The 23,700-nt window shown below is 38.7% G+C and overlaps 1 protein-coding gene across 1 annotated transcript in view; it reads left to right on the top strand.

Annotated features, from left to right (window-relative positions):
• Positions 1 to 23,700, top strand: part of col13a1 (collagen, type XIII, alpha 1) — a 60,923-nt gene that overhangs the window by 27,698 nt on the left and 9,525 nt on the right. Inside the window, exons 18-35 of the mRNA XM_089011889.1 lie at positions 42 to 77; positions 171 to 215; positions 2,691 to 2,777; positions 2,880 to 2,906; positions 2,996 to 3,031; positions 3,138 to 3,194; positions 3,282 to 3,305; positions 3,425 to 3,478; positions 4,937 to 4,981; positions 7,903 to 7,944; positions 8,051 to 8,101; positions 8,308 to 8,334; positions 9,123 to 9,209; positions 9,994 to 10,029; positions 12,382 to 12,435; positions 12,504 to 12,557; positions 15,176 to 15,211; positions 23,575 to 23,661. Coding sequence (XP_088868015.1) covers positions 42 to 77; positions 171 to 215; positions 2,691 to 2,777; positions 2,880 to 2,906; positions 2,996 to 3,031; positions 3,138 to 3,194; positions 3,282 to 3,305; positions 3,425 to 3,478; positions 4,937 to 4,981; positions 7,903 to 7,944; positions 8,051 to 8,101; positions 8,308 to 8,334; positions 9,123 to 9,209; positions 9,994 to 10,029; positions 12,382 to 12,435; positions 12,504 to 12,557; positions 15,176 to 15,211; positions 23,575 to 23,661 — 885 coding nt within the window. The remainder of the gene's footprint in view (positions 1 to 41; positions 78 to 170; positions 216 to 2,690; positions 2,778 to 2,879; positions 2,907 to 2,995; positions 3,032 to 3,137; positions 3,195 to 3,281; positions 3,306 to 3,424; positions 3,479 to 4,936; positions 4,982 to 7,902; positions 7,945 to 8,050; positions 8,102 to 8,307; positions 8,335 to 9,122; positions 9,210 to 9,993; positions 10,030 to 12,381; positions 12,436 to 12,503; positions 12,558 to 15,175; positions 15,212 to 23,574; positions 23,662 to 23,700) is intronic.

Here is a 23,700-nt window from a genome sequence, read left to right as displayed (position 1 = left end):
TCTTTGTTATGTTTGATCTTTATGGCAACAATGCTGTAAAGGGGGAACTAGGTCTCCCAGGCAACCCCGGGTCTAAGGTAATGTGGCTACTGATCTGGTATCAGTCGGAATTATAATGTACACTTTGCATCATCTGAGTTGGTCAAAGCTGTTTGTCGTTCACGATAAAGGGTCAGACCGGCACCCCTGGCATCCCTGGCAAGAGGGGCTATAGGGTAGGCTTGGTGTGGCAAAATAATTTGTGGTTATGTTCTGGGCATTTTGTGCTGTAACTGCATGCTTGTGTCTCGTCGACAATTGTGTTTGCTTTTTGCTGTATAAGATTGTCAAAATAATTCATCTGGCCTTCTGTCAAAGGTGTGAATAATTACAGCACACAATTTCCAGCTTGTTGTTATAATGAGGGCCTAACGCATAAGACAAAGCAAGCAGCTATGCATTTTTTCCCAATTTAGCATCTTTGTTGCATATTTGGCAACTTAACTTTTCTCCGTTTCAGACCCTGCTAGGAAATGCATGGCCAGAAGGATTTGAATTTGCATTCGTGGAGGCTGCATTTTATCAGCAAGGCAGTGAATTACACTTGCCAAGAGTGTAGATGTGGGTGGGGCATTTGACATCACCCAACACAACAGCTCCCACCCCAATATCAAAAACTTAGCTGAATATTCAACTATGATTTGTTACATATTTGTATGAACTTTGATTTTTCCAGGCAAGCTGGTTGAGAATCAATTATCATTTGCAATGCTGACCTTCCTGCTGACAGAGTAAAAGACAGTAAAATAAAAGCAAATGCACACAATGTATGTATAAAACAATTTGGACAATATGATATTGTTACGTATTTAGTAAAAATCAGAAGAACACTGTCAACTAGTAAGGTTATTCTATGCTAACGATGTGGCTCTGCGTACTTTTGGGCTTTGGCATGATAGAGTTTTCATGTATTCTGATGGCCGTAAACACTTGACAATGTTATAATAACAATAATATCGGGGTGCTTTGCTTAATTATGATATCGCAATTTCACAAACATAAAAAAGGACAGCTCATACGCACATTTTTTAAAAATGATACCAGGTACAAAATAAATAAATAAATAAATAAATAAATAAATAAATAAATAAATAAATAAATAAAAATAACATATTTTGTTACTTTCACACTTGATTGATAGGCAGGGACTTTTTGCTGTCAAACAATTTAAATATCTGTTTTTAATAATGTTTTTTTAAAGCCAATTGTTCCATTTATTAGGACAAAAATCTTTATCCCTCCCCAAAACCCCCAAAAAACAGCTGTGAGACAATGCATGGCAACTAGTAGTTTGACAAATGATACTGCGTGAACTTAATTGCATCTTGTTCATCTACAATGTTTGCCAGTAGTTTGTGTTGTTCATTTCTCTTTAGTCAGATGGCAAAACCGATAACACCTGAGCAAACTAGTTACACAAAGTTAATAATCAGACTCCACCCTGAATTGAACATAACAACACATCAACTCAATCACAAAGAAAAGTTTGATGACAGAACACAAGCTTTACAAAAAAAATGTTTCCAGTAAATACCGTATTTTCCGGTTTTAAGGCGCACCCAAAAGCCTTCGTTTTCTTCAAAAAATTACCCTGCGCCTTATACTTACGGTAGATGCGCCTTACGTGTGAAGTAATATTGAGCTACAGCTGGTCTCACAACTACTGTCAGCAGCCCGTGAATCCATTTCCACCTGTACATGAAGTAGTGCGAAACACCAGCCTCTACTATCGGACCTTATAATGTGGTGTGACTTATATTTGGAAAACGTTTAGCGGTTTATATATTATGTTTGGAAAACTTTTTTTCGTTTATTGAAGGTACACCTTACAGTCCGTTGTGCCTTATACATGGAAAAGGTTTGAATATACATCATTCATTTGGGGTGCGCCTTATACAGTGAGACCTCAACTTACAAACTTTCCCAGACAGAGTGTGTAAGGCGAAAAGTGTGTATCTCAAAAAAATAATTATCATAGGAAACCATTAAAATGGGAAAAATCCGTTCCCGGGTTTCCATAAAATATACTTTTCAACTAAATAAGCCTTAAAACTACACACAACATACCTTATTCTATGTATAATAAATGTGCTATTGTATTGTAATGAAAGAAATACACTGCGTTGTATCATAACGTCACTTTATTTACATTTGTGATGGTCATTTATGGCTTGATGGAATGGCGTTGGAGGTTGAAGGTCAAAGGGAATTGCTGTTTGCAAAGAGAGGCGCATTACATGACGACTGTAATTAAAGAAATAAACTGTGCTGTAAAATAAAGCTTTATTTACCTTTTTGATGGTCGTTGATGCTTATGGAAGGAGAGTCACCTTCCATAAGGACTGTTGGTAACCTCTGGTGCTGTTTGGTCGTGTGCTTGCGCCGAATATCACTCCGCCAGCCGTGGTGGGTGTGTAATATGAAAATAGTGCTTATTATAAGGTTTAATTTTCATAAATTTGACGTTTGTAAGTTGAGGTCTCACTGTACCCTAGTGCGCCTTATACACTGGAAAACATGGTACCTAATATCCTCCAGATTTTACATCCAGGGATTTAAAACTTACTATAAGAAGGCCAAATGGAATATGTTAAATATTGTTATTCATCTGGAATGAAGTAATCATAAATCAGAGTTTTATTTTTTTATAGGGAGAAAAGGGAGAGGCTATTATTTCCACACTTGGCATTAAAGGAGAACCCGGATCACCAGGAGTGCCAGGCCTCATAGGCCCGAAGGTAATGAGCAATAGTTAGAGTCTGCTGGAAGTGACGTTGTTGTACAATGTTCAATTTGAGTGACTATTTGACAGTGGAAATGCATTGAATATGTTCTTATAGGGTGACAAGGGAGACAAGGGGATCCAGGTAAGATCATAAAGTGGTGGGACAGAGCTTGAAAAGTACTCTGAAGCAAAATCAGTAAGTCAGTGTTATTAACTCTGTCAACCTTCTAGGGAGAGGCAGGCCCTGAAGGCCCAGCTGGACCAAGAGTGAGTCATAACTCGAAGATTTTAAGCAGTTCGATGTCACCACTTTGTCTATTCATCATGATCATGACAATAATGAAATGTTTATTCTACTCATCTCTTCTCATAGGGACCTCCAGGAACACCTGGCGAACCAGGAAAAGCTGCAATCCACCATAATGAAAATGTATGGTAGATTTTTTTACATATCATTTGAACAATGCAAGAAAATCAATAATTAAAAAAATGTGATTCTTATGTCTCTTCCTTGCAGGATATTGGCAACATACATCTGATGGTAAGATTTAATTTGATTTCATATTTCTTGTCCATTTGGGGTGATAATTCACTCGATTCAAATCTGCATTAACAATATCATATGAGATTTGTAAATGGCCTCTTCCATCCAACTTCTAGGGCCCGCCTGGATTACCTGGACCTCCGGGGCCTCCCGGGTTCACTGGGACAAAAGTAAGATATTGTTTTCTATGCAGTACTGGCAACACAGAAGAAGCCAAGTCGAGACACTATTTTTATCATCAAGAATTGTCGTTTTATTTCATGGCAATACACAGGAAGACTGCATTGCACCACTGCCCCATAGTGCTGGCGCAAATGGCTGCCGCTGCCCACCCGCACAAAAAAATATATATATATTTTAAAGTGTTATAAAGTGTCCTTGAGAGTTTTGAAAAGCGCTTACAAATTAAATGTATTATTATTATTATAAAAGGTCATGGGTTCACATTAGTGTCCATTTGTATGTTTGTATGTATAGCAGACTGTCAGTTTGAATGAACGATATTTCCCCAAAATAAGATATTTGCCATGTATGAATTGCAGACATTATACATGCACATTTGGAGACATTGATTGGCTGTAGAGTAAAACTCTTTATGTTAGTCCTGTGATTGGTGATTTATCTAGAGCAGGGGGCACCAACATGGCGCCCACAAGCACCACAGATCCATCAAGGATGACATGAATAGCCAATGTGCCTCTTCCAGAAATAGCTCACCGGTGACACTGCAACTCTCTGGGAATATTATCAATCATTTCAAAATGTGACCACTGGCAAATATTGAATTCAATCAGAATCAGAATCATCTTTATTGCCAAGTATGTCGAACACACACGAAATATGTTTCCGGTAGAACACGCTGCACAAGTATCATCATCAACAAATTGCAAAGAGGCACTATACAGTTCTATTTGGGTTACTGTTTAAAGAGTTAATGGCTTGGGGGAAGAAGCTGTTTAAATGGCTGTTGGATATGGTGCTCCAATTGTTACTACAATTGATATTTATCAATTTTATAATTATTGTGAGAAACCACTAATGTCTTCTCAGAAATGAATGTCATTCATCATTAATTAGAACAGGGGTCGGGAACCTATGGCTCGCGAGCCATATATGGCTCTTTTGATGATTGCATCTGGCTCGCCGATAAAACTATCTCTCATTTTTGCTGTTCATTTCCTGTTTGGGCTGCAGTTGGCGGAAAGCCCAATTTTGATTGGATGATACTGACCTAGGTTGGCGGAAAGTGCAATTTTGATTGGATTATACTGGCCGTTCATGTTGAAACAGGTAAACGCCTCTTTCAAATAAGCCCCACGAGTAAGAAAAATGATGAATATCGTACACTACTTCAGGTTGGAATGGACCAAAGGATTCGCCTTTGTGGAGAGAAAAGGTTCTGATTCTAATTTGCAATGAAACAATTCCATCGATGAAACAGTTGAATGTCAGTGGGACTGACAATCCCCATGCTAATGTTACCATCAATATGAAATGAAGGAATGAATCAAAATGCACTCCATATTCGTCAATAGCCAAGAAGGAGCTCTTGTTTTTAACAAATGGCATTCATGCTTGTTATTGAATGGCTTTGCTAAATACTCCTCTTCAATTTGTGTCATCATTAGGGTGAAGTTGGCCTCCCAGGCCCGCCAGGCCTTGATGGAGAAAAGGTAAAACTTTAAAATCAATATTTCTGTCAAGTAATGTAATGTTACTTGCTGGAGTGAGCCAAAGTAGACACACGGAAAGAGTGAATCCAAAGTTTTTACTCCTCCGCAGAAATGTTCCAAAAAATGTACTGCTGATGAGCGGCGAACACAAAAATAATGACATTAGAAAACTGGTGATACTGTAGTAGGGGAAATTATATTTCAAACAAAATGCAAATAAAAAAACCTAAATATAAAGTACCAATCACAATTAGGGAAGTGAGCAAAAAATGCTGTACAATTAAAATGTAATTCATTAATTAATACAAAAAGTGCAACTAAAGTGACTAAAAGAGCAAGAAGTGCAATAAGGAAAGCATCCACATTAATGGGGTTAAAGAACGAATGTTAAAAAAAGAAAAAAAAAAATGGAAAAGTGGGACCGCAGAGCTTTCCAACTGAAACCTGATGACAATGGTTGGCGAGTGTTTGCCTCCGGGCTTAACTCTTGCTTCAGGTAAATAAAGAAAGTCACAAGGAAAGGACCACATTCAGGAAAAAAGCTCCACCTAATTAGAGTGGATTATGCCAATTGTTTTTTTTTTAACTATGTACATACTCTATTTGTTAAATGGACAGTAAAAGCATGCATGCTTGTTTTCTTTTTTAAATCATATAACAGTGGTGTTAAAGGACAACCGACGTCCCCGGACAAGTTGTGTCCATAATTTGTAAAATCACTTCAAATGACTTCTACTGAGCGTATTTTAATAAGATTCCACTGCATATAGCTATATTTTACGTTTTAAGACTCATGCTGAATATTCAGGAAATCTTGTTTTTGAGTTGGTGACGAGTGCGTACGTGACGTCACGAAAGGACCACCCACTGACATGAAAAGGACGCATTGTCCTTCCATCACGTCAATGTATTTTGCTGTAGTTGTTTGGTCTGGGGACCTCGTGTTGCACCCAAAAGCCACCAGAGGGCGTCCAAGCGCCGTTTAAGAATTCATCAGGCTGTGGAAACGGAGGTGGCCACAGGATGTCGCCATTCTGTGCCTCTTTTTTTGTGAGAGATTGTCCCCCAATGTTGCCTCAAAATGGCCCAAATAAATTCTTTAATTGATTGCAAACATGTATGCTTTGCTCTTCAGAACTATTTCACTGATATTCATAACTGGATGTGTAACAAGAAAGCATATTCTCCGAATCTGAAGCCATTGTTTTGATTCACAAGCAATGCAAAACGTCTGCGTGACGTCACGAAATGGGGGCGGGACTTTCTGAAAATGCCAAATTCGCAGCTCATTTTTTTTCAGATTTTGGACACTTTAAGTCATTTTTATTGGTGTTTTGCCTTTCACTAAAAATATCATACTGCATGTTTTGGGTATTTTAGATGCTATAAAACGTTTTTCTGTTGTCAGTTAAAAAACAAAAAAGTGACGTCGGTTGTCCTTTAAACCTGTTCCTTTGGGCTCTTGGAAATTTTAGATGTTGCCTTGTTGATCACACTCATCCACCCATCCATCCATTTTCGGAGACGCTTGATCATCACAAGGTTCGATGGAGCCTATTCCAGCCATCTTTGGCTGGAACCAAAGTCCCCGGAGAAAAACCACACAGGCCATAATCGAAGCCACAACCTCTGCACTGTGAGGTTCATTCGGTAACCACTGGACAACCTGACAGCCTGGTGCGAAACATCAGGTTCAAATGATCAGGTTCATGATGCAGTTTCTGCAGACCTTGCTGATTTGAATGTGATCCTCATGCCTGTGCAGGTTTTTTATGAGTACTCTGATTTTCTCCACATTAAAAAAATGGATGGCAGGTTCATGGAACACTCTAAGTTGTCCCTAAGTGTAACTGAGAGCACAAATAGTTCTTTGTCTATGTCCGCCTTGTGATTGGCTCACAACCAGTTATAAAGAATCAGAATCAGAAAACCTTTATTCGTCCCGCAATGGGGACATTTTCAGTCCACAGCAGCAATTTGAAAGGGGATGGGAAGAAGAGAGCTAGGATAGGCACCCATACGCCTTGTGACCCTTGTGAGGCGGATCAGAAAGTGTGTGCGCGCGTGTGCGTGTGTGCGTTCGTCCTGTTGTGAGAACCACTAACATTTTCTACCATACGCAGTGAGGACATTTTGGACAAGTGAGGCCGGTCCTCACAGGTGTTTTATTCTAAAGGCTTCTAGAGGGTGTATATATGCATCTGTTAAAGTTTCAGAGAGGTCCTCACAAATTCATCCAAAATGATTTTTTGGTGTGTATTTTCATTTCACTTGGATACACACACTTTTTACGCACTGTGTGTGTTTATGTGTGTGTGTGTGTGTGTGTGTGTGTGTGTGTGTGTGTGTGTGTGTGTGTGTGTGTGTGTGTGTGTGTGTGTGTGTGTGTGCGTGGTTAACCCGTTTTTTTCCTAGTGGTACCATACGAAAGGATAAGTATATGAAAGGAAAAAGTTCATACCACAAAAAGTCAAACGATATATTAACCAAATTCAATACAGGGGTGAGGACTTTGAATGCACCCATTGAGAAACCTCACTCCTGCTGTTTCGGTTTCAAGTCCACTTTTTATTTCTTTGTTTTTAAAGAGGTTGAAGTGGGAAATCGGGTGACATTTAGTGTTCAAATGTAACTCCAGTTCTTCTCTAAACTTATCAGCAAAGGTGGTCCTCAAGCCTTATCTGGAGTTAAACGGACCTCACAAAAAAAATTGAAACAGGAATTTGTGTGTGTGTGTGTGTGTGTGTGTGTGTGTGTGTGTGTGTGTGTGTGTGTGTGTGTGTGTGTGTGTGTGTGTGTGTGTGTGTGTGTGTGTTTCTCTGTGTGTCTGTGTTTTATTTAGTTTATTATTTTGTTATTTCACATAGTTTTATTATTGTCATTGCATAGTTTTTATTTTTATTGTGGTATTTTTTTCTCAGGGTACAAAAGGCGAACATGGTGAAGGGGGAAGGTCAGAGATGGTATGTTAGATTTGACCACAGTGTTATATGGCAATCATATTTTAGAAAGTAAAATGTTTAACTCATTATAGCCTCTAACTTTCTTTAATTATTCTTTCTTTCTAAGCTCTATGGTCCTCCAGGTCCCCCGGGGCCCCCAGGACCAGTTGGCCCAGCAGTGAGTCAAAGAAAATTATGAAACCAAACAATAATGAACATTGATGTCATTGACCAAGAATATCAAATCCCACTCTTGCTCATGCACATGACTACGTGGCTATTTAATTATTGCAGCCATTGCCCAGAGCTTTTCAGCCACATATACATTAAATACATCCTATATATACTGTACAACTTTGATATTGTATTATTTCGTCTTTTTAGGGATCACAAGGACCTTTGGGGCCAAAGGTGAAGAATATTTTCTTTTGAATTAAATGTATTATAGGGTGGCCCGGTACTCGAGTGGTCAGCATGCTGACTTCACAGTGCAGTGGTCAGTGGTCGTGAGTTCAAGATCCAGTCTGACCTACCTGTGTGGAGTTTGCATGTTCTCCCTGGGCCCGCGTGGGTTTGCTCCGGTCCTCCGGTTTCCTCCCACATTCCAAAAACACGTGTGGCAGGCTGATTGAACTCTCAAAATTGTCCCTAGGTGTGAGTGTGAGAGATTGTGAATGTTTTTCTCTGTGTGCCCTGCGATTGGCTGCCAACCAATTCAGGGTGTCCTCCGCCTAGTGCCAGAAGACTGCTGGGATTGGCTGCAGCACCCCTCACAAACCTAATGAGGATAAAGCGTCCTGGAAAATGGATGGATGAATGTACTGTAATTAGATGGAGGACAGCGATGAAGAAGAATCTAACAAGGTTAGCCGGGTGGATGACTGGTTAGCATTTTGGCCTCACGGAGCAGAGGTTCATGGTTCGATTCCTAACCATTTTGTGGAGTTTTTATGTTCTGCCCAGGTACACCGTTTTCCTCCCACATCCCAAAAAACATACATCGCTGGATAATGGAACACTCTAAATTGTCCCTCGTGTGATTGTGAGCGTGAATGATTGTCTGTCTGTGTACCCAGCAACTGGCTGTCAACCGGATTCAGGGTGTACTCCACTAGTTTGAGTGGGTGGGTGGGGGATGTTGTCTTACTGTTTTATGAAATTGGTGTAAATGATTAAGACTGTAATTACATGTTTCGCAGGGAGAGCCAGGAATAGGCCTCTGGGGAGAAAAGGGAGCACCAGGTCAAAAAGGTGACAAGGGGGACAGAGGCCATCTTGGACTGCCTGTAAGTACTCAATGTTCTGACCTAATTTTTGACACAATTTTGAGTAGAAATAAATTAACAAGCTAACTTTTAACCACACATTAATCATTATATTTAGGAATAGTTTACTTAATACACATATTGTTACGTTTGTTTTTGTTCTAATGTTGCATGTAAAGGTCAAGGCTTCTACTATATTACTAAAATGAGTATGTGCAGTACCTGTGTTGTTGTTAGCCATAATTTTGTGTTATCTAATTCCCATTTGGGCTTTTACCACATTGTGATACTATTTAAAATTAAATTGTACTTTTTGATTTTCTTATTTCTTACTCTTAAATCTTCTATATGTCCCTGACCTTTCAACCACCAGCCCTAATTTTGAAAAGTTCAATGAAAGATGTATATTTTTTCTATTTTTTCTGACACATGACATGTATTTATTTTTAGTCGACAATGTTTCGAAGAACAGAATCAAGTCTGAAAATTATTTTGGCCATAACTGTTTTTTAACGAAACACATGATGTTCCCCTAAACAAACGAAAAAAAAAGACAGAATTGGTCAAAAGAGTTACGGACAGTCACTCATTTATAGGCACTCTCACTACAATCTTCTCTAAACTTCCAGTACACCTTATTCGTCTTTTATTTATTTATTTGTCACCATCTGAATGTGTTGTTGAAGTCACTTGTGTCACAGCTTCACTCACCCCCACCACCTCCCCAATCTGATTCCCCACCCCACCTTCCTCCCTCCACCTTCCCCATCACTTGTGCTCTTTAACTGTTTACAACGCTGTCCAGGGGGCTCATGGGTTAGACGGCAGACCCGGTCCAGTGGTGAGTGGTGCAAAAAGTCATGTTCCGGCCCCCCTTCTATCCTTCCTCCACCTTGGCTTTCTCCTTCACCCCTTACAAGCTTGCTCAATGTCTGCTATGTCTGCTTGTCTTGTCTGCTTGTTTTCTTGCCCCTTGTGCTTGTATTGTCTCAGTTTTGGCTGCAGAAACCTTTAGTGAGGAGAGGACTGTTCAGGGTTGGGTTGGGAGAACTGCACTGGTGTTATTTAAATTAAAATGTTCTCAATTTCTGCTGCAACACAAAAACATTTAAAAATGCTTTATAAACATGCATAATGAAATAAAAAGCATTTTGAATTGCCCTTGAAGCCGTCCGAAACTCGGCTTTTATGGCCTCACCGACCGCGCTCTTACCACGACCACATTTTTGCCTCAGCAACCACTGAAGTTGCGTTCCACTTAATAAAGCAATAAATCAGTAACAAAGACGGTAGAAAGCACCAATGAATAAAACCAAGATCAAGTCTGAGAGTCATGCTGAGTCAAATACCAAAGAGTACAAGTGAGTTTCGAGACGAGTTTTAAAGATGGACAGCGAGGAGGCTTGCCAAATGTTCTGTGGCGTTCATTCCAGATAGAGGGACCTGCAATGGAAAAGGCTCGATCCCCTTTGAACCTGATATGACAGTTGCTCCAGGACTTTGTATGGAGCGTTGGCTGTTTGAAATTGTTCTATAAATACAGTTGAATTGAGTTGAGAGATACCCATCAGCTGCATTAGTGGTTCTACAGGCAATAACGGCCTGATGGGACTCCTTCATCAGCTTCACATCGCTTACTGCTGGTGTTCCACAGACGCCAATTGTAACCACAACTCAGATTGGCCACCTCAACTATAGAGGCACGAAACCAATGTCCCCCACCTTCACCTGGACATGGGAAAATCTGTGCCAGAGGTGGAAATTAAAACTCCTTCCGACAGACATTCCCAACAAACCCTCACAATACAATTTAGTCTGTCCAGGTCGGATCAGCATATTCCTCCCCCATGGAAGCCTACTCACCATCAGTTGACAGCTCTGCCCCTCTCGTTACCCATGTGTCAAAAACACACGGCCACAACAACGATAATACAATCACAAAGTCAATTATTGAACTGCTGCGGCCAAGGATGTCCTTTGGCCAATTGCACATATGGTCACCTTTGTTTGATCATGGTGTTCATTCTGGAGAATCAATGACAAGCACATAATTCCAATAACAAGACACCACTTGAGTTCGTATCGGGCGAGGTGTGTTCCTTCTAATCACACCCTTTCGGTCACAATGTTATTGCCCACGTGAGCATTGAGTAGAACAAGGGAGTCACAAGTAGAAGTACTCTGCAGCACACCCTCCGAGGACTCCAAAATGGGTGGGTGGGCTCTGCTGCTGTTTGGTGCATATGCACAACTCCAGTAAGGACCTGTCCTCCCACCCTCCTACTCTCTCGTCTACCGGTGTGAACCCCAATGTACACCTGCACTACCCCTCTCTCCGTAGGCAACTGCAGAGTGGAAGTGGTATCAGAAACCAGGATGCATGTGGAGGAGAGTCCGACTATATGCAGTTGAAACTTCTCGACCTCACACACTAGCTTGGGCTCCTTCTTTGTAAGATGGGTGACATTCCACACTTCTAAAGCTACCTTCTGAGTTGAGAATCGGATCGCCACGGTCCCCAACCAGCTAACACTGCATCCGACCACTTAGGTGGTGAGCCCATCAGAGTACTCCACAAAATAAACGTGAAAAGCTCCTTTTGTGTGACTTAGCAACAATATGAAGTGTACATTCCCATGATGTTCTCCTTGTAAAGGTTCGGTTATATTCAAAGCTGATATACTGTAGTTTTTTCTTGGCATTTACAATGTTAGAGTGTTGCTTCAAAATTACGATTTTGACAATGTTAACTTTCAATCCTGACTCAACAGTCTTTTGCCCAATGATTTCAAGCCAGCAAAATCGGAAAGATGACATTTCTGAAAAGAAAGCATGTGGACATGGCGTTGGTGCATGTGGAGAAGTTCTTCAATTTTTCCATACAAAACAACTGCATACTATGAATGACCCAATGAAAGTTTGCCTCTCGAATTCTGACTGTTTCTGAGACAGAACTGCAGCTGTTGACATGTAATTCTTTTTTCCCTACCTTTTAACACTGTGGACAGTTGTTCAACAAGCTTGCTGTATGGAATTATTTTTCGTTTTATATATTTCATTTTTCAATATTTTTATCTGGAATACATTGCATTTTATAAAGACTTGTTGATATGCCGATCTGAGATTTGTCTTAGATTTTTGATAGGTGCTGCTCGATATTTACATATTTATTGTCTTCTTTTCTGTTTTCAAGGGTCTACTCGGACCAGCAGGTGTAGCAGGGCCAGCAGGACCAAAGGGGGAGAGAGTGAGTTTCCAGTATAACTTGAAATTTCCATTCCAGAGAAGAATTATACTGAATAATTGTCATTGCAGGGTGAGAATGGAGACGCTGGACAACCAGGACCAACTGGGCCACAGGGCATTCCTGTAAGTCATTTTAATTGTAGGTAAAAAAAAGGTTGTTGCTTTATTTCCACTGTGTTTCTTTTTTATGATAGACTATGAAATGAATTAACTAAATACATAGACAAATCACACTGATTCAGAAAACGGACAGTCAAAATGTTCATTATAATGTTGAGGATTTTAATCACCGTATTAAAGTCACCATAGAAACAAATTAACCATAGTAACAAATTAACCCTTTCATGTACCTCATAACCTGCTAACATGTTAAAATGTCTCTCCACCCTGAAAGGATGATCACATCAAACACAATGGAATTAAATATGTTCATTCATATTTATCCAATCATTCCATCCATTATCCAATCAGCTTTGTCCTCACGAGGGTGACGGGGGGTTGCTAGAACCTATCCCAGCTGTCTTTGGGCAGTAGGTGGGGGGCATCCTTAATCCCATGGCACACGGAAACGAATCACCGCCCACGCTCACACTCACACTCACACATTGGGAACATTTTAAGTGTTCATGCGGCCTGCCATGCATGTTTTTGGAATGTGAGAGGAAACCGGAGTGCCTGAAGAAAACCCACGTCGGCCCGGGGACAACATGCTCTAAATTTATTATCAGATAAATTTACATGGAGTGTTAGATGGAGGACACTGATTCGCCATGGCAAACCCTGAAGGGAAACCCCAAAGGAAAAGACGAGTAGCTGTCTGGTCAGGTATTTTACTACCTGTATCATGATTATCAGAAACGGGATAAAGACACACAATACTTATGCACTGTTGTAATGTAACTCCAAAGTTGGCGTTATCTACTAAACAACAAAATGTGCCACAAATATCATTATTCAACAAAGAGTAAAGTAGTTGCTGTTGAACATTTTCAAGGCTGTTTGTGCAAATTGATATTTTATTCATCTTATTGAGCTATATTTATTTAAGAGAAAATATGTTTTTCTCAGATTTCTTTAAGTTGCTCAATCAGTGAAGCACATTGAACAGACAGTATGTCATCTTGCTTATTACATGCATATTTTTCAGCCACAATACCAAAAAAATTACAATCAACCGGAGCACAGAAGAGGGAGGGGGAAAAAAACAAAGGAAATCAATGACGTGAGCGGAGGTGCCTATCATATAGGGCAGGGGTTGGCAACCTTTACGACTCAAAGAGCCATTTGGACCCATTTCCCATAGAAACGAAAACACTGGGAGCCACAAAATCATTTTGACATTTAAAATGAAGACAACACTGCATCTTTTCATCATCGAAGCGAAATTACATTTCTGCACGCAACAAAAACCTTTTAAACAATGTCTATTTGAAAAAAAGAAATATTTGCAAAATGGCAAATACAATATTTATCACCTGGTTAATGTGATTTCTGCTCCTGCACCTCAGCGCACAGCCTCTGCACATCAGGGCTGTATGACGTTACCTTCATCTTCACACAGGACTGTAAGCTGTCGTCTGTCAGGCGTGAGCGATGTCTGTTTTTAATGAGAGGGGCAGAGAGGGGCATGTCCCTGATTTTCTGCACAATTTCACTCTTGTTTTTAAGTCTGTGAATAGATGTTCTGACATCTTAATCAATGATTCTTTTATATATTCTCCGTCTGTAAACGGCTTCCTATGCCTGACTATTTCCTGGGCGACCACAAAACTAGCATATGTAGCTGAATTTGTAGATTTCATCCACTTCATAAAATGATTTTTGCTCTGATCAGCCTTCCGCATCAGTTGCGAAACGGCTCTTTTTCTCTCATCTCCATCCGGATATTTTTGAGCAAAGGCTGTGTGTTTGTTCTGGAAATGTCTTGCGACATTTGACTTTTTGTTGTTTGCTAACTTCTCATTACATATTAAGCATACCGGTAAACCCGTCTCATTAGCAGTGAAGGTGAACCAATCTGCCCACGTATCATTAAACGTTCTGTTTTCTTCAGACACTTTTCTTTTCTTAGATTTATCCATAGTTGGCCTACCTGGGGTTCGAAAAAATTCAAGAAATCGTACGCAATTTGGCGGTTGTGACCGGATATACGTCCACTGTCGATGGTTGTGACGTATATTATGAGCGACAAAAAAATTAATACGTTTTATTTTGTATTATTCATAATCACCATAATCTTCAAATTTAGAATTATATTTTAAAAACGAACGAAATAAAATAATATACATTAAATTAAATACTTATTATTTATTTTCTAAAGCCGCAAGGAGCCTCAGCAGTGGGGTGAAAGAGTCACATGCGGCTCCGGAGCCGCGGGTTGCCGATGTCTTTTATAGGGGAAGACAAATAATCTATTTAATTGATACTTAAATCTACTGTAGTGTTTATTATGTTTTGATTTCAAAATGTAAAATTTTCTTCACTATTTTGCCCTGAAAGACATCAAATGTTAGAAATCAACCAGAAAGATTTGAATTAACCTGAAAATGGCATACCACGGCAGCAAATAATGTACCAACTCGGCATAGTGAGATATGACAATTCTTGTTGTCACCTTTGGAAACATAGAAACAGGACTATTTGTCTTTATTGCATTGACATTAATGACTGGAATCATTGAAACAAATTCAGTGTTTTTGTGTCAGTTGAACTGATATGTTATTGGTTGTTCCTCTTTTCAGGGCTTTGTAGGACCACAAGGACTCAAAGGGAATCGGGTAAGAAAGATTATGAATTATTATTGGAGTGTTTACCGAATACTGTACTCACATCGACCAAATCGGTGTAAAATAACACTATTACGTCTTTGGAATTATATTTCAGGACAGTGAGTGGCTACTTGTGACAGATTTGTAAAGCAAGGCTCGAAATAAGCTATCCGTTTATCAAATCAAGCCAATGCGTTGATGAAAGGTCAAAAAGTTTGCTCAAACTGCCCCAGCAATATCATGAGAAAAAGTGGTGAGTCCACAGAGAACAATTTATATTCTATGCAGTCACCCTTGATTGAGCGACTTGAACATTAATTTTCCGTGAGCATTAAAATAGACCAAGTTAAAGCAAATTAATGTACTTGTGGGTTTTTGTGTTTTTTTGTTAGGAAATAATCTGCAAAGCGAAAACACAATTGTAAAATAATCAACAAGAGCATTCTCTTTAATTTTTTGTTAATATTAATAATATGAAGGAGAACAAAAATAATGGATTCACCCACAAAAGAACAAAAACTGAATTGGGCATTATATCTTGAAGCATGAATGTAGCCTATCTAATTGCAACATCTAGCTGCCGAGATGAAAACATGTCACATTCTTAACCTCACTCTTATGTCATAGATCTGCTTTCAATTACGTACTTCAGCGATGGCGGATTCCTGCAGGGACGAATAGATAACTGAACTGCATCATGATGAATCACATGATGATTATGTGCGCATCTGTGCATGTCACGTCACTGTAGAACAATTCTTCTCATAAACCAAAAGGATCAAGAAACAATGGATCAAGACATATTCAGTTGGAATCATTTCAATTAGAATGAAAACATAAAAATCTGCGTGAAAAAAAAACACATAATTTCAACATTTTGAGAATTTTTGGGCCTTTTATACTCTCTGAAATTTGTGTTTGTACAAAATATGTTTGTCTTATTCTTAGTTTGATAGTCAAAGATCAGAAATCCAACCATGAGCCTATCGCATTATCAGTTTGAATGGTAAAATGAAGTGGAGTTGCGCAAGTTCCTCATGCAATAGCAAGTTTAAATTTATATTTGCTCGTAGTTGCACCACAAAAAAAATAACATTTGTTACTGTGCACAATAAATACATTCTTGATAATAGAGCCCATGATTGTTTTATTTTATAAATGTATATGGAGGGTTATAAAGACACATCTAATTCGCCTGAATAGATGATTATTCTTAAAAAAATTCAGTCAGATACTCAAACATTGACGGGTGTAGCCCTACATTCAACCCACTTATTTTACTGCCTTATTTTTCATTGTTTCATAAAACACTTGCTTCAAGGACCCTGATAATAAACAGGGCTAAAAAGAAAGGTTCATCAAAATGAATAGTTAGCTCCTCAAATGCAATCACTGATTAGTGAAATTGGTTAAAATTGGAGAGAAAAAAATATTTTGAGCCTTGATAAGAAATGTTGTATGCTCAGCTACAACTAATAGGTTTTGTCAATAAAAAAGGTGATTTATGGAACCTCAGTTAAGCCTCATATATATTTAGAGATATAGAGTCTATAGTTTTCAAATTTTCTTGAAACTGGCTTTGGTGAAATTAAATATGAATATTTTCTTTGTGGTGACAATTACATTTAAAAGTCTTGCTAATTTTTCTACCTCTTACTTAGCTGACTGAGGTTTGCTCAAAGACTCACAAGCCCATATGTATTCAAGAGTTGACTACCCCAAATGAAGACACTTTCTTACATAAAATTCATGATAAAAACATATTTATATTCTCTGTCAATATGAATAATAAATGAACAGAAGATGCACTTGATCATATCAAAACACGTCAAAGACATCAAAGGGAAATAATGACCCTTGAGAGTACTTCGCTCGCTTTTGAGACCAAAATAAATTAGAATTTCAAATCCATTTTGTCTTGTTATGAAACAGTGTGGTAAAAAAAAGTAGTGGCCATCTTCGTGATATAATGCTTGTTTGCCAAGTTTTTATATATACACAAAATGCTGCCCCAAAAGAGATATTTGTTTTTTTAAAGGTGGGGAAAAAAATCAAAACCTGCTTGTCCCTCTATAGAAAAGTCAATCCTCCTCTTTGTTGAATCGTCAACCCAACTATTTAGAAAGCTGAGTTTAATTGCGCTGGCCACCTCTTGGTCCATTTAACAGCAGGTTTGTTGAATCAATAAATTAACAAAACACAGGTAAGATCCGAGTTACGACCGCCGCGAGTTACGACCACGACCGCCAGACCTTTTTTTTTTCTACGCCTGGCACCGCACCGCAACGCGCAATCAGGCGGTAACGCGTACTACAAATTTGGCCAGCCAGCATGTCACACACTTGCACAGCAATACGTGACTACACTCAATGCATTCGTTATACAGCGCAGATACCGTCTCGGCGACTTTTCCTGTAGTAAACTGCTTTTTTCTTACGGCGTCCGCCTGAATCCTAGCGTGTGTGTAGGGTGCCCTCTTCAGGCCGTTAGAAAGGTGAGCATGGTTATATAGCGTTTATAAATGAACTGTACAGTAAATTGTTTTGTGTCCATTACAGGTACAGTTATACAGTAATAAAAATCGATAATCTTGGATTGGATTTGCCTTTATTAGTCTATTAGTTTATTAGTCTCGCAGTGGAGAAATTTACATTTCAATAATACAATCTGAAAATATAAAATGATAAAAACGAAACTAAAATGTAAGTATAACATTTATAAATGAACCGTACAGTAAACAGTTTTGTATACATTACAGGTACAGTTATACAGTAATAAAAATCGATAATGCGAAATATAAAATGATAAAAATGACACTAAACGTTATCAAATTTATAAATGAACTGTAAACAGTTTGGTATATAATAGTATTCAATAGAAAACGGTGCTTAAAAACAACAGATCGTTTAAACGTCACGTCGGCCATTTTGAATGGATTTCAACTTACGACCGTTTGACTTACAACCTTTTTGTCGGAACGAAACCCAGTCGTAACTCGGATGTTACCTGTACTGTGATTTAAATCTACAGTAATTCAGATGCTGTTGTATGTCCTCAACCGTTTCAGGGACAGCTGTTTTGAAACTGCATTGCATATTTAATCGTGTTATTTGTGTGATTTTAACTCATTCACTGCCAGACGAAAATGACGCTTTTTGTCATTTTCACTAAAATTGCAGGACCCACAGAATATTGAGTTTTAGGTCTACATTAACATTCAATATGGTGTTAGGAGCCTTATACTCTCTTCTTTTATCAGAAAAAAAGTTATTTCCAAAGTTATATGGGTCTGGAGGTATCTGAACTTGAAATAGTGACAGCTGGACAAAATACAATACAATACATACATGATATGTATTGCGCTTTTACAAAAGCTGAAGCTGTAAAAAAGCGCTAACATGGACAAAAGGCAAATGCTGCCACGTTGTAGAAGTGAATAAATATTGCCAGAGGTCTGACCAGCGCTTGATCGGCACCCCCCTCCGCACGAAAAACCACAACCCAAACGAATTCAGGAAATGCGCTAAACGTCACACTTTTCAATTCCCGAATAAATTCAGGAATGGCAGCAAATGAGTTAAAGTTGCTTATGTTATCTGAAGATTTGAAATTGATTCATGTAATAAATATTTTAAAAAATCACAAAGGTGGCCAAATGCTTTTTGTAAAAATATCTCATTACATTTTCTTTAGTTTAGTTATTATCAACTACTGTTTTTATTCTGAGGAGAAATCTTTTTTTATACTGTCCATACATGTAAGATGACTGTAATACGCTACCTCTAAAATAATATTGCTGTTCCTTCCTATTAACATGGTCCTTGTTTAATATTTCCACTCCCATCAATCAAGTCTTCATATTTCATCAGCTTTTTCAACACATTCAACTGACTTCCAACGGAAAAGCAAACTCAAACGAAAGTACTTGATCCACACGGTAAATGAAGAACTTGGTCCAAATTTGGCTACGAGTGAACATTCAGCTGAAAGTGTTGAAGATTAAGCAATGGAATCGTGGAGTTTTTTACTCTTGTCCTATCTTTCCTTTGTATCCACAGGTCTTCCTATCCCCTTTTTCCTTCCCTCCACCTTGCCCCTCGCAAAGGGTTGCCCTCTCTCTCTCTTACAACACTTGGGCTCCTGCTCCTCCTGCTCCTGCATTCTAATTAAAGTCCTGGGTTAATACTCCTCCTCTTACACTTCCTTATTGCATATTCCTTTTTAACCATACATTTGTCATGCTAGTGCTCATGAATCAACCCTGACCCATTTTCCGTATCCCCTAATTGGCAAGTGATGCTCTCCCATTATTGCATGCTTCTAAAATTGTGTTGGTGGCAATTTTATACGCAACATGTTCGCACATCGTGAAGACGAGATACCATTCAGAAAATCATGGTTTACTCATTCAGTGTACAGTGACACCTCGGTTTACCAACGCTTTAGCTAACGGACTTTTCGCCTTACGAACGTTAAATTCGCGAGAATATAATCTTGGCATACAAACTATTTTTCGGGAAACACACTAAGCGCCACAACGAGTGATATGTCGGTCACGAACGAGCCAGTTCTTGGAGCTCCTAACAAGGAGCTGAAAATGCCAGATGACTTTTTTTTTCCTCTATTCCCCGCCCCCAGGCTTCCGTTAAAGCCACACGTGATTGGTCAATATCCATGATAGAGGAGGGAAGGGGACACACGCAGCAGGATACACGCAGTAGTGAGCACGCTGTGAGCACACGACACAGGAAAGGGAGACAACAGAGCTTGAAAAATAAAAACAAAGTGAAAAAAAAAATATCTAAAGTGAAAGGTGAGAAATGGATAGAAAACACAGTGAAATTTGGACTTGTTTCAACTTTATTTAAGTTCAAATCCAGAGTGTAGACTGCAAGGTTAAAATATCCCATCAATCAGGCTCCACAAATAACCCACACAAGCCATCTGTACAATTTGAAGAGAACATACAAGCAAGGGAACCAGCTATTAATGAAGTTTCTAGTGTGTCTACCTGCATCTGTTCCTGTTGCAAAATCACAACTTCCAAGATGTACAACACATGGCTCCTTAAGACACTTTATGCAAAAAGGTAAATAAAATGACTTTATTATACTGTACAGTTTATTTATTTAATTACAATACTATGGCACATTTATTATACAAAAAATAAGGTATATTTTGTGTAGTTTTAAGGCTTATTTAGTTGAAAATTATGGTTTATAGCAGGGGTGTCCAAAGTCGGTCCTCGAGGGCTGCTATCCTGCCTGTTTTCCAGCTCTCCCAGGATCAACACACCTGATTCAAATGATCAGCTCATCAGCCAGCTCTGAAGCAGCATCAAAATGGTTCTGATGATTTGAATCAGGTGCGTTGCTCCTGGGAGAGCTGGAACACAGGCAGGACGGCGGCCCTCGAGGACTGACTTTGGACACCCCTGGTTTATAGGGACCTGGGAACAAATTATTCTCATTTTAATGATTTCCTATGGGAAATTAATGTTTGGAATACTCACTTTTCACCTTACGCACACTTTTTGGGAACCAATTAAGTTCGTAAGCCAAGGTATCACTTTACCGTATTAGGAACAGCACTTTCACTACATATTATTAATATAACAATTCTGTGCCAAACTCAATTGACTCCTCCCAGTGCAATTTGAAAGACATGCGCCTGCCCTGTTTTCCGCAGTATAAATCACACCAGCCATAAAATGAATAATAAAGAACAAAAACACACTTTGAAGTGAGAATTGAGTCGAAGTCGCGATTTGGGGGGGGGGGGTGATTTGATTAAATCCAACACCAAGTATGTATGCCAAGTCTGTATGCCATCTTGAAAAGCAATTTTAAAATCAATTTTCAATCAATCAATTTTAAATCAATCAATTTTAAAATCAAAGTGAACAACAGCTAAATTAAATGTATCATTCACTAATGTAAAGATATTAACAGATGAGTTTATTGTGAATTTAATGATAGTAACAACAGAAATCAGTTTGCACCGTAGTCTAACTCATTTACTATGAACGAATTCTGTAGTTAAGTCAGCAAATATTTGGATGAAACTGACCTCCATGGGCTAGAGATATTCGTAAAACAATCAAATGAAAAGCAGAAAGTACAGCTTGGCGCTTCCACTGTGTGAACCTTGATTAAGAACAGCTCTTGACCTTGGTGAGCAGGTGTTCAGAAAAGAGCATGTACAGTGGAAAAAGAAGTTTACATATTCTTGTTTACATTTTGCGCATTTCCCCATTGTGGGACGATTAAAGGCTTTCTGATTCTAATTCTGATTAAATAGAAGGGACGTCAAACTGTTTTTGGATCCATATTTAACTAAAACAGTCCCATCGAGACACCCCAAAGAGACTAAACGTGCAATGTGAGTTGATGTGTAATCCAGGTACGCTGATTCCAATGATGCATAACAACTAACGTAATGTTTGAATCGAAACAAAAATGAAGTAATTTAGTCAAATAAATCATATATTTGATAACTTGATGGATAGTTTCATACCATCTTTTATGTTAGTGTTTTTTTGTAATATGCAGGTGTAGCCCCTACAGTCAAATATATGCCAAATAAGATGACTGTATTTTTTGCATTATAAGGTGCACCTTCAATGAATATAAAGTGTTGATATATAGTGTTTTCTTACAAGCCCATTCGCTCCCAAATGAATTTGATTATTTTCGCCTAGGTAAAATATTAGCATTTTCATGACAGTTTATCTTTTAACAACAGATATAACAGGTAGTGCAATATTTATGTGAATCCCATAGTGGAGGGGAACGTTTACTCTATTCAGTAAACATGTAAAAAACGTCCGGATGCTAGTACGGTAAATTAAATATTTGTGCAATCACAATATGGTAACACTCGTAATAGTGCAAACAAGAACAATAACGATAATAGCTCTAATAATAACTCTAAAGCAAGGGTCTCAAAGTTGTTTTTTGCCGCAGACCACATCATGCTGGTTTCCTTTCAAGGGCCGTTATAAATTTGGGGAAGCCATTAGAATGTTTCATCCCCTCCACATATTACATACAGAGCGCACGACTTGATGAATGACTAGTTTTCAAATCTGAAGTCAAGAATGATGACTGTTATTGAGGTTTTCATAAAACAATTTTCAATTTTGGTTCGGCCAAATAAAAAGATGTGGCGGGCCCCTGGATCTCGATTTTGACACCTGCTCTCGAAAGCGATAACATCATAATTCAATGCTGTTCATGTGTTAATGTCCATTTTCACAATCTGATCGACCTTGTTCAACTGTAAACACACTATAGAAAGTAAGGCACATGGTAAGCTTTTGAAAATATGGAAGGATTTTAGTGCGGAAAATATGGTATTTTCCTTTACAATATTGATATACGGCGCATTTAGCAGGTCATTCCATTAAAAATACATAACTGGCATTTGCTCACCAAGGCACTCGCTTGGATCACACCATCCCTAACTCACCAACTATCTTTTCCCTTTATTCACCAATTATATGATTGCCTTGAAGGGGAAGTCAACCCAAAACATGTTTTCACAATAACATGTTCAATGCAGACCCACTTATCTAAGATCACATTTGTAAAACAAAGAATAAGACAGAACCCACAACCTTTTTTTAATCCATCTCATGGGGTGGCCATTTTGTCACTTGCTATGGACTGAATATGACGTTATAGTTGCTCAGAACGCAGGTAACAATCAAGGCCTTTTTCAGTCAATACCTGGTGGCAAAATGGCCGCCCTCTGAGATGGATAGAAATGGGTACGTCTGTGTAAGCTCTCAGTTGTACAGGAGTGGTCCATCGATGAAAAGGTTTCTTCAGCCGTCATCTGTATTTCTTTGAAGGTGTCGGACGTTTCGCTTCTTATCCAAGAGGCTTTGTCAGCGAACTAAAGCTATTTTATAAAAATAGCTTCTTTTACTCCCCTTACAAACCATCTATTTTCTTTCGCTAAAAGTTTAAACTCATTGTCGTCAAATGAGTGGTTGCTAGCTTTTAGGTGCTTACCAGCAAAAGACTTCAGTTCGCTGACGAAGCCTCTTGGATAAGAAGCGAAACGGCCGACACCTTCAAAGAAGTACACATGACGGCTGAAGAAACCTTTTCATCGATAGAAATGGGTAGTCTTTGCTCATCATTTCATATTCCACAAACACAACATTTATCCAATGCGTAATTAAGACGAGTGGGGTTTCATACAACATATTATTGTCAAGAAAATGTGCCCTTCAAAAATACAGAGCAACACATGAAACTAATGTATTTGTCATGTTCAATGAATAACAATTAGATTGAGAGCAAAATCTCAAATTAGTACAAAGGAGGACGAAACTCATTTGTTTAATACACTGTTGTTTGCAGGGAGAGAGGGGCAAGAAAGGCAACAGGGGGGCCAAAGGGGATAAGGGAGACCAAGGAGCACCTGGATTAGATGCCCCATGTCCGTTGGTATGTCAGTAATCCGTGTACATGTCAGAGCCAAAAAGA

This window comes from Hippocampus bargibanti, linkage group LG13 (genome assembly GCF_051943395.1).
Source record: "Hippocampus bargibanti isolate YZ-2025 linkage group LG13, ASM5194339v1, whole genome shotgun sequence".
Lineage (NCBI taxonomy): Eukaryota > Metazoa > Chordata > Actinopteri > Syngnathiformes > Syngnathidae > Hippocampus > Hippocampus bargibanti.
This window is presented reverse-complemented; position numbering and strand designations above follow the sequence as displayed.